General features: G+C 38.2%; 1 protein-coding gene across 1 annotated transcript in view; it reads right to left on the reverse strand.

Annotated features, from left to right (window-relative positions):
• The window catches only part of LOC311485367 (protein diaphanous homolog 3-like), a 148,041-nt gene that overhangs the window by 119,446 nt on the left and 12,974 nt on the right, over positions 1-15,621 (reverse strand). Inside the window, exons 6-12 of the mRNA XM_084540727.1 lie at positions 8,485-8,559; positions 8,192-8,261; positions 5,595-5,731; positions 5,284-5,389; positions 3,355-3,465; positions 2,759-2,877; positions 2,389-2,505 (exon numbers count right to left, since the gene is read on the reverse strand). Of these exons, the coding sequence (XP_084396853.1) occupies positions 2,389-2,505; positions 2,759-2,877; positions 3,355-3,465; positions 5,284-5,389; positions 5,595-5,731; positions 8,192-8,261; positions 8,485-8,559 (735 nt within the window). The remainder of the gene's footprint in view (positions 1-2,388; positions 2,506-2,758; positions 2,878-3,354; positions 3,466-5,283; positions 5,390-5,594; positions 5,732-8,191; positions 8,262-8,484; positions 8,560-15,621) is intronic.

Below are 15,621 nucleotides of genomic sequence, written 5' to 3' on the forward strand. Positions count from 1 at the left end.
TATTAGCAGCAACTTATCAGAAACAAAGTTTATATTCTACATCCTGCTATTTTGTGTACTGCACTGCTGCACTTACAAGAAGGATAAAGTCAGGAGGTACTCTTAAAGATACAAGAGATATTGTCTGTGTGCTCAGAGCCTACTGGTTTAAACTGCCATTACACAGTTAATATAGGGCCCTAGAATTTTAAAAACAAGCATAACACTTGTACTTTTGAGATTCTTTTAGTGTTGTACTACTTAAGAGTCTGCAGGAAACGCAGGGCAAAGGGAACATATAAAGGAAAATATAACAACATAACAGACTCAAACCACAACAGGAGGCTCTAGGTTGCTTCAATTTACCATAATGAAGTATTCCCAATCTAGTCGAAGCCTGATCGACATGACAATCAAGTCTATTTAGAATTCCTCCACATTTTTTTCCAACATGTGACCTCCACCCAACCACGACTCCTTCTATTTGTAAGAAAATGGGCACACCTATAGGTAATTTATCTCCTCTTCCTGCTATTAGTGGTCTCCACCATGGTTGTTGGTGCATATGTTTAAAATGTGTTTATATACTGTACACCTTTAAGTTTGTTTGTTTCTTAAAATACTGAATAAGCCATCTAAACACTACTTATTCCCTAAAATAAGGCCTGTTTTCAAGATATTGAGCAATGGAGAAAGCACACCAAACTATTAGCGGTTGCTGAGTAATGCAGTGAAATTGTTTCATTTGGCTCCGCTGAACCAATCGATCACAGCATAACCACGGGCGAGCCTCAATAAGCAAAGGGGGAAATATTATAATGCAACCGCAGATGACACGGAGCACTGGGAGCCACAGAGCTATTGCAAGTTATAGAAAAAGTGTCTGTTTGATCTGTTCATTATCTTACAACAATGCCGCTGAGAGCCCTAATCCCTTCCACACCAAATCACTGACTAATACTTACAAACAGTGATTAATCTGCCTCTGCCTAAAACATTGGCTGAGACTAGATCTGATAGTGAATACCATGTCTGGGTTTTTAAAGATGAGCTGCATGATGGAATTGTTGTCTGAACCATGGTATAGGAAGAATAAGGCTTCTTATTAGTTAAGATCCTTTTTAATATTCTGTAACTTAAAAAAAAAATAATAATTATACACTTCACATCGAGGGATTTAAAGAGTACTACAACTAAAGATCACTACACCATTCAGTCACTGTGAAGGCAGTGCATGTAATTACATTGTTTAATGTACTTACTTTATTTAAATATCACCCTCCAAGCCCAATCAGTCTTAACAGGGATCCATATGCACCGCCTTAACTAGTGAAGAATCAAAAGCTCGACAAGCCTGTGGTACCCAATTAGAGTTTCTAAGCTATTTCCTTATATTTATATAGCGCTTTTCTACCTAGAGTGCTTTACAGTCACAGTAACACAAACATATTCTCTCACACATTCACACACCAGGTGATGAGCTAGGGGCACTGGGTTCGGGTTTGGCACGCGACACGTTTCCGGGGGATCGAACCGCTAACCCTCCAGTTAGTCATTCTTCAGTTTTCGATAGAGGGGTTATCGAGTGGTCGAGAGACTAATTGTTTCGGCATGAGGCTCCAGAAACAGACAATAAATAATAGTATTGGATTCTTGCATAATGCATAAATTACATAAAGAACAACTGTTCTTGCGATCTATGTGGCGCAACAGGTGATTAGTCAGAACATAAAGGCGGTGTAGTCTCGACAAAGTAGGTGAGGAACCAAACACGGGGGAGACAATATGTGTTTTTGTGTGTATTCTCTTCTGTTCTCGAACAGATAGCACTAATGATGGCAGTGATATCATTTCAGAATCACATCAGATGGAGAAAATTAATCAGAGCCACAGCAGAGTGCCAGACAGGTGTTGTTATTGGGTGGGAGAAAAACTGCAGGTGATGCATTTTGTATTCTTCACATAAAAGCTCCATCTTTTGATCAAGCTGAGGTTTAAATCACACCCAACTGTGAGTGAACCAACATAAAATAAGCCTTTGAAAAGTACCATTAATAGGAGATGAGAAATGCTCTGGAGCTGCAGTTGCTATAGATGGCTTGGAGATGAAAGAGAAAGCATTCTCTTTGTTAGCCAATGTCATTGAGAGGGTTTAAGGCAGAGGAGTTAGAGCCCACAAAACATAAGCTCTCCACCAGTGCACATCATTACTGGTTTTCAGAAGTGCATATGTGTGAATATGGATAAAACGTTAGATTAAAAATACTGTAAAAAAAAAATACAGCCAGTTATCATCATTATCACAGAGACTGTAAAGAGTCAAAAACTAAAAGATAAAAGTAAAAAAAAAAAAAAACTACTTGCTTTAATACAGATTATAAATGTGTGTGCTGCTGTTTTTTTTTTTACCTGACCAAGTAGTCATTGCGTACAAGCATCAGGTGCTGCAGTATAGAGAGGAAATAGGGCTCTGCGCTGCTGTCCTTCACCATGCTCTGCACAATACTGAATACATCCCCCGCATCGGTGCAGAGAGTCAAGGACTAACACAATGAAAGAAACACTACAAACTCACATAAAAAAGGGAGGTTGCTGAAATAAAAGGAAATAAAATAATTATTCATTTCATATTTTCTCTTTTTTGCAGCCCGTCAGGGATAACTGACCCTAATTGGATGCCACGAGCATCTCCTATGTACACTACTCATGTTTAAAAGAAACAGACCCTGATTGAAACCTTTGAGTCACACGTTTCACTTTCTAATAATGGCAAGGATATTCCAGCTCGCTCTTGATGTCCTCCAGCCTGTGAGAGAACTCCATCATGTCCTCTTCTTTGTGCTCCTCAAACACCTTTAACTGAATGTCGAGGGCCTCATTCCTGATGCCTGTCAGTTGCTATAGATGACGGAAGGTAGAAAATGAACAAAGAGATAAAGAATTAGGCAAATAAAGTAGGAAGAGCGGTTCAAGATCCTCTGTGTCACTAGCAGCAAAAAAGAAGCATCAAGCTCAAGTAAAGGCAAGGAGTTCATTCTAAGCGCCATTACTCATCATGGTATAAAGGTGAGGGCACCAGGTTTTCATTTTAATTTATTTGGTTTCTTGGCAGCAAGAGCAACATTGTTTACAACAGATAAACATATTAGGTCGATGGTATAAAAGCCAGTAGGAAGATTATTAGCACAGGCACTAGAAACCTTATTGGTTTCTGGCTGCTGCAGACAGAGGACGTGCAAATTCTCGTCTGTGTTTCATAAATTATTTGCTGGTGCAAATCGACAATATTTCACTGAAGTGGACAACTCATCTAAATATTAATACAAGGTGAGTGTGAGTTTATATTGTGTGTGTGTGTGGGTATGTTTTGCTTACCGGCAATATCTCTTTCAGGCCACAGCGCATAAATTCATTTCTAATGTGCAGCCTGAAGTCCAGCTCATCAGGAGACGTTACTAGTGCATTAATGAGCTGCATGCATGCTACCTGCAACAAGAAAAGTACAAAGAACAAATGAAGAGAGTGTAGAGCGAGGGAGAAAACCAAAGAAAGATATGACAGACTTTTTTCTTCCACAAGTTGATGAAAAGCATGCTGGCATGCATTCTAAATGAGTTATGTCCCTTGGAAGCAGAGGACCATAACTAATGCATGTCTATTTTCTCCAGTCACCAACTGGTGGTGGTGACTTTAATATTAATGCAACAACTGCAGACCCACACGCACGAAAACTAACTAACAGTCAATTTAAGGGCAAAGTTGGCTCTTTTGGAAGCCGTTTTTCGCTCCCATCTGAGTTTGGTTTATTACACAGGGACTGCTGCATCTTGTGACTCTTCAACTAGCCGAGCAAACACAAACAGAAAAATCAATTATTGATCAGCAAGGCAATGCACTCATGTGTGAAAAGAGACTACAACGATGCTGGATATTCAGATGCCTTAAGGAGGATCATTGTCAAGTTAATTGCATACTTGTATTTATAACAATAACAATTATTCATGTGATTTCTGAATGTCTGCCTATATAGGTTTTAATTTCACTGAAGAGAAAGAGAGCAAAAATCCTTTCAAATCCTGATATTGCTCTACGCATTTGTGCCTTTTCTTAACTAACGTGTTAGCAAATAAAATCTGTGCGACGCTGTAATGTGCCTGCAGTAGCTACATACTGTAAATTAGTGTCTGACACGTTTACAAGTTAATTTTAAGAAAAAGTAATGCAGATAACCGGGTACATAATCCATGTCAGCAAGAAATCCAGAGTCACGACAGTCCCATTAACTGTGACATGAATAGTTACTGTCAACGCGGACCTGTAGCAGTTTATAGGACTGTCGTGACTCAGGATGTTTTGCTGATTCTGAATGTGTCATAGTCTAGAGATTGCATCTACAAGAGGTATAGACCTGAAAAAGTACTCTGCACACTGATCTTAGCTCTGTATGTGTTGGCTGATGAAATATTATTTCTGGCTATGAGATATGAAGCTGTGGAATTTGAGCGAATGGTGTGGGGGATTGTTACTTTATTCCGCCTGTCCCAGCTGCCTGCAGATATCAGTCTGATGTCTTGTCAACAGAAAGTGTGCAGATGAATTAGTGGGCAGACTTTCAGTTTCTGTCCTGTCTGGGCTCAGGGTGATCATTAGAGGAGAAGTCTATACTTAATTGAGGCATCTGGCACTGACGGTTCACGTGTAGCTTTATGGGAGAGCATTTAGAATTTAAATACGCCTAATGAGGTCGGTGGTGTGCTTGCAAATAGTGCAATGCTTTTATTATTCTTGCTCAGCTTGTAGGCCTGAAAAATAGATGTTATTTTCATAAACAGACGATGATTAGTTTAGGCTATAATGTGGATTTAACACAATTGTATATGCGCATAAACAACCTCCAGGCTGAATGTAGTTTATCTGATGATTGATATAACTCAAGAATCAAATCCAAACAAATAATTTCTGGAAATGTCCCAGTTTTCGGAAGCAATATATTGCCGGTGCCCTAGAAGTTAGCCGAACTTCTGCCCATGCAACTTTTGTGGAGGAAAGTTGTTAATATCAGATAGTTTGGTCTGGCTTTATGTGCTGATGGGCAGAAGAGTAACATAATAGTCATACATTTCATTGGAGCTCCTTGGAGTATCCAGTTGTATGCAGAGTTGAATACAATACCCAAAACACATTGTTGATTCAAAGGTCATGAATATAATTCAGAGGTCTCTTGCTGTATTCTTTGTATATCTGCAGTGAAATATATAGGAAAATATATAGGAAACAATTGTCAGTGGCGATAAATGAACTTACTTGTAACTGAACAGAGCGATCTCGTAGGCCCTGCACAATGGGACTGAACCTCTCAGTACCCCGCCATTCCCCTGCTGTGGTGATGGCTTCAAGGACCTTCTCCAGACTAAATGAGAACATGAAATGCATGAGCAGAGAAAGAAAATAAAGTAATACATTCATTTATAAGGATTTTGACCATAAGCTCTCTCCTTCTATATTGTTTCAAATGCACATTGAGGTGATTTATAAGCACAGCTCAAAACAAGGGATCACTTTGCTTTCGTGAAATGGAAATATAATACAAAGCAATTACACATGTATTGACATACGTGTTCTCTTCGCCTACAATGCAGATGGCTGACAGGAGCTTTACAACATCAGTCATCATGGCAGACTGGGTGGGATCAATGGCTCTTGCGAGTAAAGAAAGACTTTTCTCCTCCCCCAGAATTCGATCCAAGCCATACTGCAATAAAAAACAAGATATGACTGTGCTGTATGCAAAAACATACATTAGCAGCTGAAAAGTGATTGGACAAATTACCATAATCTGTAGGAAAATGCTTTTGAATGAATGAAGGCAATGGCTACCTGAACTCTGCAACAAATATACATCATTCCTCTTTTTTATTTTGCATTACTCAACGTGTTTCATTTTTCTTATTTTTTTTTCTCAGAATGTGCAAAACAGTTGATTTGACCACTGTTTGATTAGTTTTGTTTTTGGACTTCTACCTGTTTAACGGATGAAGAAATAACAATAGAGCATCCTGCACCTGTCCATGAAACTGAGCCTGTGAAAATAGCTGTAGATTAAAATGGTTGTAATTCCAACAACATGGACGTGAATACCATCAAATTAAAGAAGAGAATCTGCACTTTCAGCCCACATCCATTATATAATTTTAACTTGAATGTTTTGATAAACAGCTAAAATTATGAAACAAATAAAAAAATAAATGCTTAGCTAAACAGCAGTGTCACAAAATGACTTTCTAGAGATAAGAGAAAGATTATGTGTATTATCACTCTGTGTCTCTGATACTGCTGGAGCTAATTGTCTATTCATCACACTGAGAAAAAAAATATATATATATATTAAACCATATGGCTGATGGATATCATGTTGTTGTTCTTTAGTTTGTTTTACTTTTTTTAAAATTGAAAATCTGAGTACTTGGAAAAAGTTGAAATACATAGACATACACCAAATTATACATTTTTATAACAAATGTTTCCTAGATAGTTGTTCAAAGGGCTATTTCACAGTGTGGTACCTTGTAGTGTAACATTATTATTCCATTAGTGATAGACAATAAATATAAAAACACATATGCAAGCTTGTGACTTGACACAGGAAGGCTGAAGAAGAAAAGGCTGCACTGACAGCTGGCAGAGAACACCTGTCTTCTTGGCACCGCGGGTACCGTCCCAAGATGCCTCTCTAGCCAGGGAAGGGTCTGTGCTGACAGAGAGGCCTACGGGTAAATGCTGGCGTCTGGCGCCTGTTGAGACGCGGGATTACATGAGACCTTACAGCACACTTAGTGCCAGAGGGGCTGTATATCTGTCTCCGATGGGTTTTTAGCTCCATGTGGCAAGATTTTTTATTTTTTATTTTTTTCACGCTGTAGCTACTCACGGACTAACAGGACACAAGGAGGAGAAGCTGAAGCATTATGACATAAAGCTACATCAACAGAACACATTTGCAAGTGCTTAGGGCTGTTCGACAAGTCAAATATCATCCACTGACCTGAGGTGCCATAATTTTAATGTGATCCTATTATTTTTTTTTTACTGAGTTTTGCTACTTGAATTAAACAAAGTGAACAATTACTTAACAAATTATGAAAAGGTCGCAAATTATACTTTATGTGGAGTACCAACAACATAATTACATGTTGGTTTCAGCACACCTTCAGTTTTGCTTTTAATGTCTTTTCAGAACGCCTTTTGTTTATTTTGCTCCTGTACTTTTCTTTTTGGAACACATAATTTGCTTTAAACGGCTCTCTTTAAGTCTTTTGCACATATTGTGAGCAGCTCGTTAGGACCAGGAACTAAGTAGAGTCTTAAGAACTAAATCCATGACTAAAAGTCTATTTTGCATGATCATGTTGTATTTCCACCGCATGGAAAGAACCATAAAGCTTAGGCAAAAACAGCGGATTCTGAAAAAAGCAGCTTTGTTTGAAACTCCTTATTCCTTATTACCTAACAAAACAATGAAGACAGAGTCACATCATTATGTGCTTTATAGTTATCAATCTGCGTGGGGAGTACATTCCCACACTGAAACAAACAAACAAATACAAAATAAAGTATTCCTTCCTCAGTTTCACTAATTCACTTATCGTTGCTGAGCTATCAGAAAGCACTAACTCTGGTATGGTGTATTTTTGCAGGCCAGGAACCTTACATGTCCAGTTGAGCGTCATTCAGATTGCATTGGGACACATGCAAAACTGCCCTCATTTAGCTCTTTAGTGTTGTGCTGATGCTCGTCTCCTTCATAAGTCTTTTGCTATTGAGATCCCAGGTGCCTAATCACATGAAAACACCAGATGTGGATATGCGCGAGTTTAAATTAAAGTAGTATTTGAAAAATTCCTACTGGGGTCCTCCCACACCCACCTCCCCACCTGTCCCTCGACACAGTCTACAAAGGTTTTAAAAAGCAAATACTCCTTACTAAAGTTAATGTGGCCTATTAATATACTCAAACACATATGTCCCAAGACTACAGTCTTTATTCAGATTAGCTCAAAGAAAGTGTATTTTACTGAAAAATACACTTCCTCTTGCCCTAGATTTGGGGATACAAAAGTAATAATTTACACACAGTGTATAACTCACTGCACAAAGCGTCATTTTCTCATAAAAAAAAAATTAAATAAAAAATAAAAAAATCTATTGTCACTACCTTATTGTTCATGAAGGCTTTGAGACACTGCACCACTTTATGTTGGTTTCTTTTATCCAACTTCTCTTGCCTGGGGACACAAAAATTGAAAATTAGAGACAGTTTTTATAAACCGACTGCAAAATACAAGGAAAAAAAGAGCAACACTATGTTAATAAATCAAAATGAAAAGTTATTAGAGGTGAATAAGACTTATAAGGGTAAGATAAGGGTTTCACTGTGAACATAAATGATTGCAGTGAGATGGGTAAGAGTTTGTACAGGAATAGACATGAGCGAACGCATAAACTTACTGTTTCTTGACAAGCAACCTCTCCAAAATGTCTAGCAGCAGTCCGAGACCCTCATGCCCAAAGCTCTGCACCCAGCTGAAATAACAAACATTAAATCAATATCACAACAGTATCAGACTGACAACTGACAACAACAATTTCATACTCATCAACCACTGTGGAAGGCTTTGCGTTGAGAGAAAGGCAGCGGTAGCAAACATTGGGCTGCACGCCCGATACTGCACTGAAATAGTATAGATGGAACAGTGAAAGTTGTAGTTCTTTCGGGTGAGTATATCATCTTATAGATATGTTTGAAACTCTGAGGTATTCTGTTACTTTCATTTTTTTTTACCCCCCGTAGGCAAGAAGTAATGTTCAAAAGTAAAGTCATCTGCAATTGTTTATTAGATTTCTTCTTGAGTAGTAGGCAAAAGGCTAAAAGTTTTTTTCCTCACTTTACATTTGGTTCGCCTCCCACTGGACTGACACAAAAGAGTGCGGTAAAAGAAAACTTTCTACAAAAGTGTAAGTAAATCAAACTCTCTGAATTATACAATATGTCAATAGAATTTGCAGCGATACAAACCAAGGACATACCAATATATCTGGGCAAATTAAATATTTTATACTAAATCTAATATTTTGTAATATAATGTTATATTTTGAGGTAAATCTACCTTCCCTGACACAATGTTACTGAATTTTCAAAAGAAAAAAATATATATATTAAATTGAAGAAAAAACCTAACCCTGAAGTAGGGGTTTAGGGCCAGAACTTACAATGAAGCCCTTATGATACAACTAACATTTCACCAAAGGATGTCAAGCAATTTCACACCTTTCCATCAAAAAAAAAAACACTATAGAAAGATGGAATTTTCCATCTCCTATTTTCTCTTGATTTTAGATATATGTTATCTAGGAGGTGCCTGTGGTAGCCCGCGCAGATTGGTGCTTTTGATTAAAGAGTAATATCGAAAGCTTAGGACCAACGTATAATATGGATCTACTATCCTTTAAAGGGCACAAGTCTATCCATCGAGTCAAGGAGACATCCTTTGAAAAATATAATGTGGAGTGATATGATAGAGCATCGAACTCATGAATTAATTCCGTGTTTTAGATACATAAGGACAAACACAGTTGATACCATAGATCTTATTATGAGATAAAATAACTAGTTTAAAAAGTATTTTATCTAAAAAAAAATTGACCCAGACCCTTTCCCTGACTGGAAGGGCATCTTCGGATGGTACCCACAATTCCCAAATATAGTCTGGCACACACTGAAGTGATGTAGCTAAAGCACTTAACAGCCACAACATTAAAACCACTGACAGGAGAAGTGAATATCATTGACCATCTTGTGACAATTCAATGTTCTGCTGGGAAACTTTTGGACCTGGCACCTGGACCTGGCACCTGGACCTGCTGGACCAGGCACCAGCAGTCGGACCCCAGGAAGAATAGCTGCAGTTCTGCTGCAGCTAATGGGGATCCAAATAAACAAATAAACAAATAAACAAATAAACCCCCGCCCCATAGCAATGACACTCCTTGATGCAGGATTCAGCCTGACACAGGCACACACACAAAAACGCTTTAGGAGCAACTCAAAAAAAACATAAAGAACAGCACAAACTGATCAAGTATCTGTGGGTTGATCCACAGAGGCCCCTTACCCCAACCCATAAGACCCCCACTAACAACATTCTGTTGCAGGACACCCTCAGAAGACCCATTTCCATTCTCTATTGTAGAGGCCTACACAATAGTAGGAAGGTGGTCATAATGGTATGCCTGATCAGTGTAAAATGCTTTTGTAGTTGGAAGATTAGCTTGTATGTGGGAATATTTATGTGCCTGTTGGTTAACCTTTATAATTGGGACTAAACCCCAATTACTTCCGGACAGGGACAGAGGCATACTACATAGTTTCTACTAGTGCATTAACGTTGTTCACTTTAACACAGCATCTCCTCATCCATTTACTAGAAAGAGGAGTGTGTTTAACGTCACACCTATGGGATTTCTAAATAACCCGCAATGCTTAAAAAAAAAAAAAAAAAAAAAAAAGGGACACTACTGAAGTGTATTGTAATTTTACTGAGTAAATATAAGAACACACAACCTGGGGAGGTTATGTAGGAATCCTCAGCAGGTACGAGAATGTGAGCGACTGCACATCCCTCTTGACTGAACCTTAATACCATCTCCAAACATTAGCATTCACTGGTGCTGCTCTATTTAACCAGCAGGATCCCTCTCAGCATCAAATCTAAACATAGCATAAGGTGACAAAAAAAAAATAAAAAAACGGGAAGCTATTACTATTCCTATTATTCTTTAACCTGTTTTTACATTGTTGCGTCTAATGAAAAAATAAAGACAAATTGCATTTTTTATTTTTATTTTTAAATCATCAACACCTATTAAAAAGTGACAGCTAAGGTGTCTTATGTACCATGTAAGCGTAGCATGCAATCACTGTGTATTTGATTTTAACATGGTCAAGGGCATTCATTGAACAAACAAATCATAAAATGCTCCCTTTCATAGTGGTTTAAGTATCTACAGTGACAGTGAGTGGGTAGAGTGTTTTAATTCTACCTAATCTGTTATAAAATGTTACGAAACATTTTTATTGACTGCCTTCTACTTGAAATGCAATAAAAAAAAATTTTAAAAAAGCAGCGAGCCGGTGTAGATCTTCACACAATCAGGGTATACAACTGTGTGTGAGTATGTGACAGGGTCAGGAAAACGAGGGAGGTTGACAAAAACTGTCACGGCCTTGTTGATAAAGACTGGGAAGGCAGCTGCCAGAGGTAGCAAAAAATGAGAGGAAGAAAAAAAAAAAAAAACAATCTAGCCGGCAGTGCTGACTGGGCCATGGCCCGGCCCATTCTGTATATAGAGCGGGAAGGGCGAGAGACTTGACAAAAGCTTCATTGAAATGCATAGCTCAGTGGCAACGGTGTGCCGTTTTTCATCATCAGTAGGTGAGGCAGGGAGCAAAGCGAAATAATCAGCTGACCCAAAGCATGAATTATTGCAGGGGAAACCAACATGGCTGAACTATCGAGGTCTGCTGCAGCAAATTTGAAGGAAATTTGCCTTGAAACACAAGTGAAAAGTGGAAGGGGATAGTGGTGACCTAAGTCACCTTTCGAAAGCTTTGTTGAAGATTTTAGCTTTTAGACAGTTTGAAGATCTCAGAGGGCACAAATTGACAATGTAATAGCTTTCCGCTATGCCCAGGCACAAGTTTCATCTTGAAGTGCAGGAACAATCAGGGAGAGGCAATAATTCATGTAAGAATCATGTCTTTGTGTCCTTACTGAAGGTCAGGAAGAGCTGGGATGAGGCAAATAAAGCCGGACCGACTCCTTTTTATTTATTGCGTATATTAAGTAACACTATATATTTTAAGTAGTCTTTTTGCATGGCCAGAACCCACAATTTATATGCCAACATTAAAAAGATTAACGGTGATAAGTTTATTCAAACAAGACGTCTAGGTCTTCACCGTTGAGAGAAAGGCGGCATTACTTTGTGCCACTCTACAACCCCAGTTCTAAAAAAGTTGGGACATTTCATTATATGAAAAGTATATACTCACTTTGAATTTGATGCCAACAACACATTTAAGAAAAAGTTGTTGCTGTCCACCGCAATTTTCCACTGTAGCTATTGCCATGTGCCAATTTGGCCAACATTGCCCAACTGGAAACAATTATGTTGAACACATTGCTGCACTGTTTTGTGTTGGTCTATCTATTTGAATGTTGTCACAACAAAGTATAAAAATGAGTAAGGGAGTTGTGTTATGAATGGAACAAAAACAGAAAAATGAAATACTACAAATCCAGGCAATCTAAAAAGAGCCAGATCATAGATTATTTTAGCAATTAATCATCCGCAAACCACAACAAACTCTGGCAGAAATGCAGCCTTGTAATTCAGCAGCGACCAATTTAGGGCACAAATATGGCTCTATCACTGCAAGGTCTCCATGTCTCTTTATCCTTGTGCAGTTAAGTAGTTTGTATTTGACGTGCTGCCTGTCCAGACTCTAAAGTGATTAGAGTAGTTTATATTCTGTTTGATAATCTAGTATGCACAGGCAGCCCTTGGGTTTCATTAGTTCCTAACATCTGGCACCCCACCCACATCCCAAATGAGAATACTTCAATCACATTCTCTGCCTGGATGTCCTCTGTGTTTGCATTCGTGTTTTCCACAGTTTTTCTCACTGCAGCCTTGATGTACCTCTGACTGCTAACTGCTAATGCTGTGATCATCACTGGATGATTGGCAATCGCGCACACTGGACACGTAGACTGCGGCAAAGCCTGTGTTACTGTCAGTTTTCACATGTCAGAGAGCAGATCTATGCATTTTTGATTTTCTTTCGGGAGCTAAAGAAAAATAAAGTTTTGGTCCCTTTTGCCCTTTTTTGATTCATGCTTGATTAGGAAACTTAAAGAAAATTCTAACCCACTCAAAAATGTTTTGAAAGACTGAATTATGTAAAAAAAAAAAAAAAAAAATTACTGAAACCAAGAAAGTATTTTCTCTTATTAAGGAGTCAAGTATTAAGATGACTGACAGTAGAATGAAATTTGATTCTGGTGGTCCATCTGCAACTGCCACTAATTAATCTGACGAGGTGTTATGCAAACACTGCCTGAAATTTCCATAGGAATGTTCCACTGTCATTGAGATGACTCCCAAGATGCGGCTGAGATAATGTAAACTACTTTTATTTGGTATTTTTACCATGTAATTAAGAATAATTAACGCTTATTACTAGATCACAGATTTCCTGTAATCAGACCTCATCATCAACAGATCCTAATGGAGCACAGCAATATTCAACTGAGGGCTATCATTTCAAGCAGACACCAAGAAAACGAGTGAGGGAGGGTGCATAAAAAAACGAAAACAAATTTATCATCCCATTCCCTGGGAAACAAAAACAGTCATAAATCAAAGAGAAAAATGAGGCGCCTTATCTGGCTAACTTCACAGCTAAGGTAGCTTGACTTCTAACGGAGTCTCAAGAGAATGCCTCCAAGGTTTCCCGACAGTGCGTCACAGTGTTGCACTCCGCTACAGCGGTTATGATCCAGAAATAAAAAATCAACTTTAAAATGTGGTCTCGAGCATAGCGCGTTAACTGACTACCGGAGGGCTCTCTAGGGACTGAAGGAGGAGGCTGAAGCCACTGCGATGCGGGACATAAGGAAAAAAATAAAAATAAAAAAAGAGGTCATTTCATAAAGTAGACTGACACAGTAACTATGCTTAAAAAAATAGGCAGCACATTTTTTAAATGGCTAAAATGTTCACTATGAAACAGGATGTCAAACAAGGATTTTAGTTTCGAAAAAGGTGTGATACAGTATGTGCATAGATTTTTATAATCAATTTTGATACTAACGGTAAAAAATCTTAATATAGTTAGTTTTGCCAAATCGCCAAATTAAGGCTAATATTAATCAAAGGAGAAATTACAACTGAACATTTTAATCACACTTAGCGAGAAACATTAAATGTAACATTAAAAAACACAAACTTTGATCTGTTTACAGGAAAGGTTTCACATTTCCTTTGGACTTTGTACCATTAGCATGTCTGTATGTCTTCCTCGGACTTTGAAATTCAAAGGTCTATTTCACAACATCACACGATCATGTTTGACTGATCAGTCTTACATATTTTTGTGGCAGTATTTTGGTTGCAATGGACATTTTACTAGCGACAGAAAAAATGAAACATGGGCAGTTTTAATACTGAAAATTTAGCATACAAACTCTACTATACAGTCCATTTAGACACCAGTGAAAACCCCAATTGTAAACACATTCAACTAAAATAATATCTCCACGGCAATCCAAATGTATGGCTGCATGACATTTTGCATGTGCACCCATTAAAGGAACCACTTGGTGTATAATTAATAGTGAAGAAGAAAAAAAGCTTTCATATTCATAATTTGTACAAAGTATAAGAAACACTACGAGAATGACCAGTTCAAGGAAGTGTGATTATTTGTATGCAGCCCATGGGTGGTAGGTGTATGAGAGACAGGAAGAATATTCAAGGTTTCCTCACACATTGGCGTTAGGTAGATGGATGTTCAACTTTACCCTACTGTATAGCTAAGCTGAAAAAAATAAATCTAGGGCTTTAAACCTGAAGGTCAGTTTTAATACAATATCAAAAACCAATTTCCACTTGTTTGTCAGTTCCATTTATCAAGGCCATTTAAAACAATTACATTCTGTAGCCTTGCTGGTCCTGTTGGCCAGTGCTGCAGCCTTTCCTAAAAAAAAGAAAGAGCAGCTGAGGGGGATAAGTATACAGAATTCAGAGGCAAGCATGCCACCACTCCAAAGCTGCAAGAAGAAGCATATTATCTTTAAGTGTGTCTGCTCTTCCAGAGAGAACCCTATGTGGGTGCATATACAGAAAGTCTGCCAGCCTATACTAGAAGGAAGCAACCGTTGAGGAAATGCGTGACAGTTGTTTGCATTAATGCCAAGAAAGAGGGATTGATCAGCATCTACAACAGTTAGACAAAATGCATTCAATGCCAAATTAATCCTACAAACTCAGGGGAGTGCCATTAGATAGTAAAGGGTTCAGCTGAATAATGAATTAATGACTAATCAAAGAACAGATGGTCTGGTTGGGGGAGACGTTAACACAAAAAGGATTTTAGGAACATCTAAAACCTTTAGTGTTCACACTACAAACGTATAGTGGAATACCTCTTTGACCTTGTTTTGTACAAAACAATATATGCTTTAAAAATGTGCAGCTTATGGTTGGGTTGTCAGATTGATCAAAATTGAGTCAATGGTTTTAAACTGCTAGACTGTACAGAAAAGCAGATAATCTATAGTGTATATTGAGAGGTGTGGAAGTTTCCAGGGTTTTTGCTACCATTTCTATGGCCAGGGTGAATATCTGATTCTGATTGGCTACAGGGTGCCAAAGGACACCCACAAAACAGTCCCTGTGAAACTGTCTGCCCACCGTTCTATATGAATGTGTTTTGCTCAGCCTGTATTCAAATTGGTTAACCATAGCAATGTGTACTCAAACAGAGCCTCAGTTTACAGTCGACTGAAACTTATTTGCAAG

The sequence above is a fragment of the Chelon labrosus genome (assembly GCF_963514085.1).
Source record: "Chelon labrosus genome assembly, chromosome: 3".
NCBI lineage: Eukaryota > Metazoa > Chordata > Actinopteri > Mugiliformes > Mugilidae > Chelon > Chelon labrosus.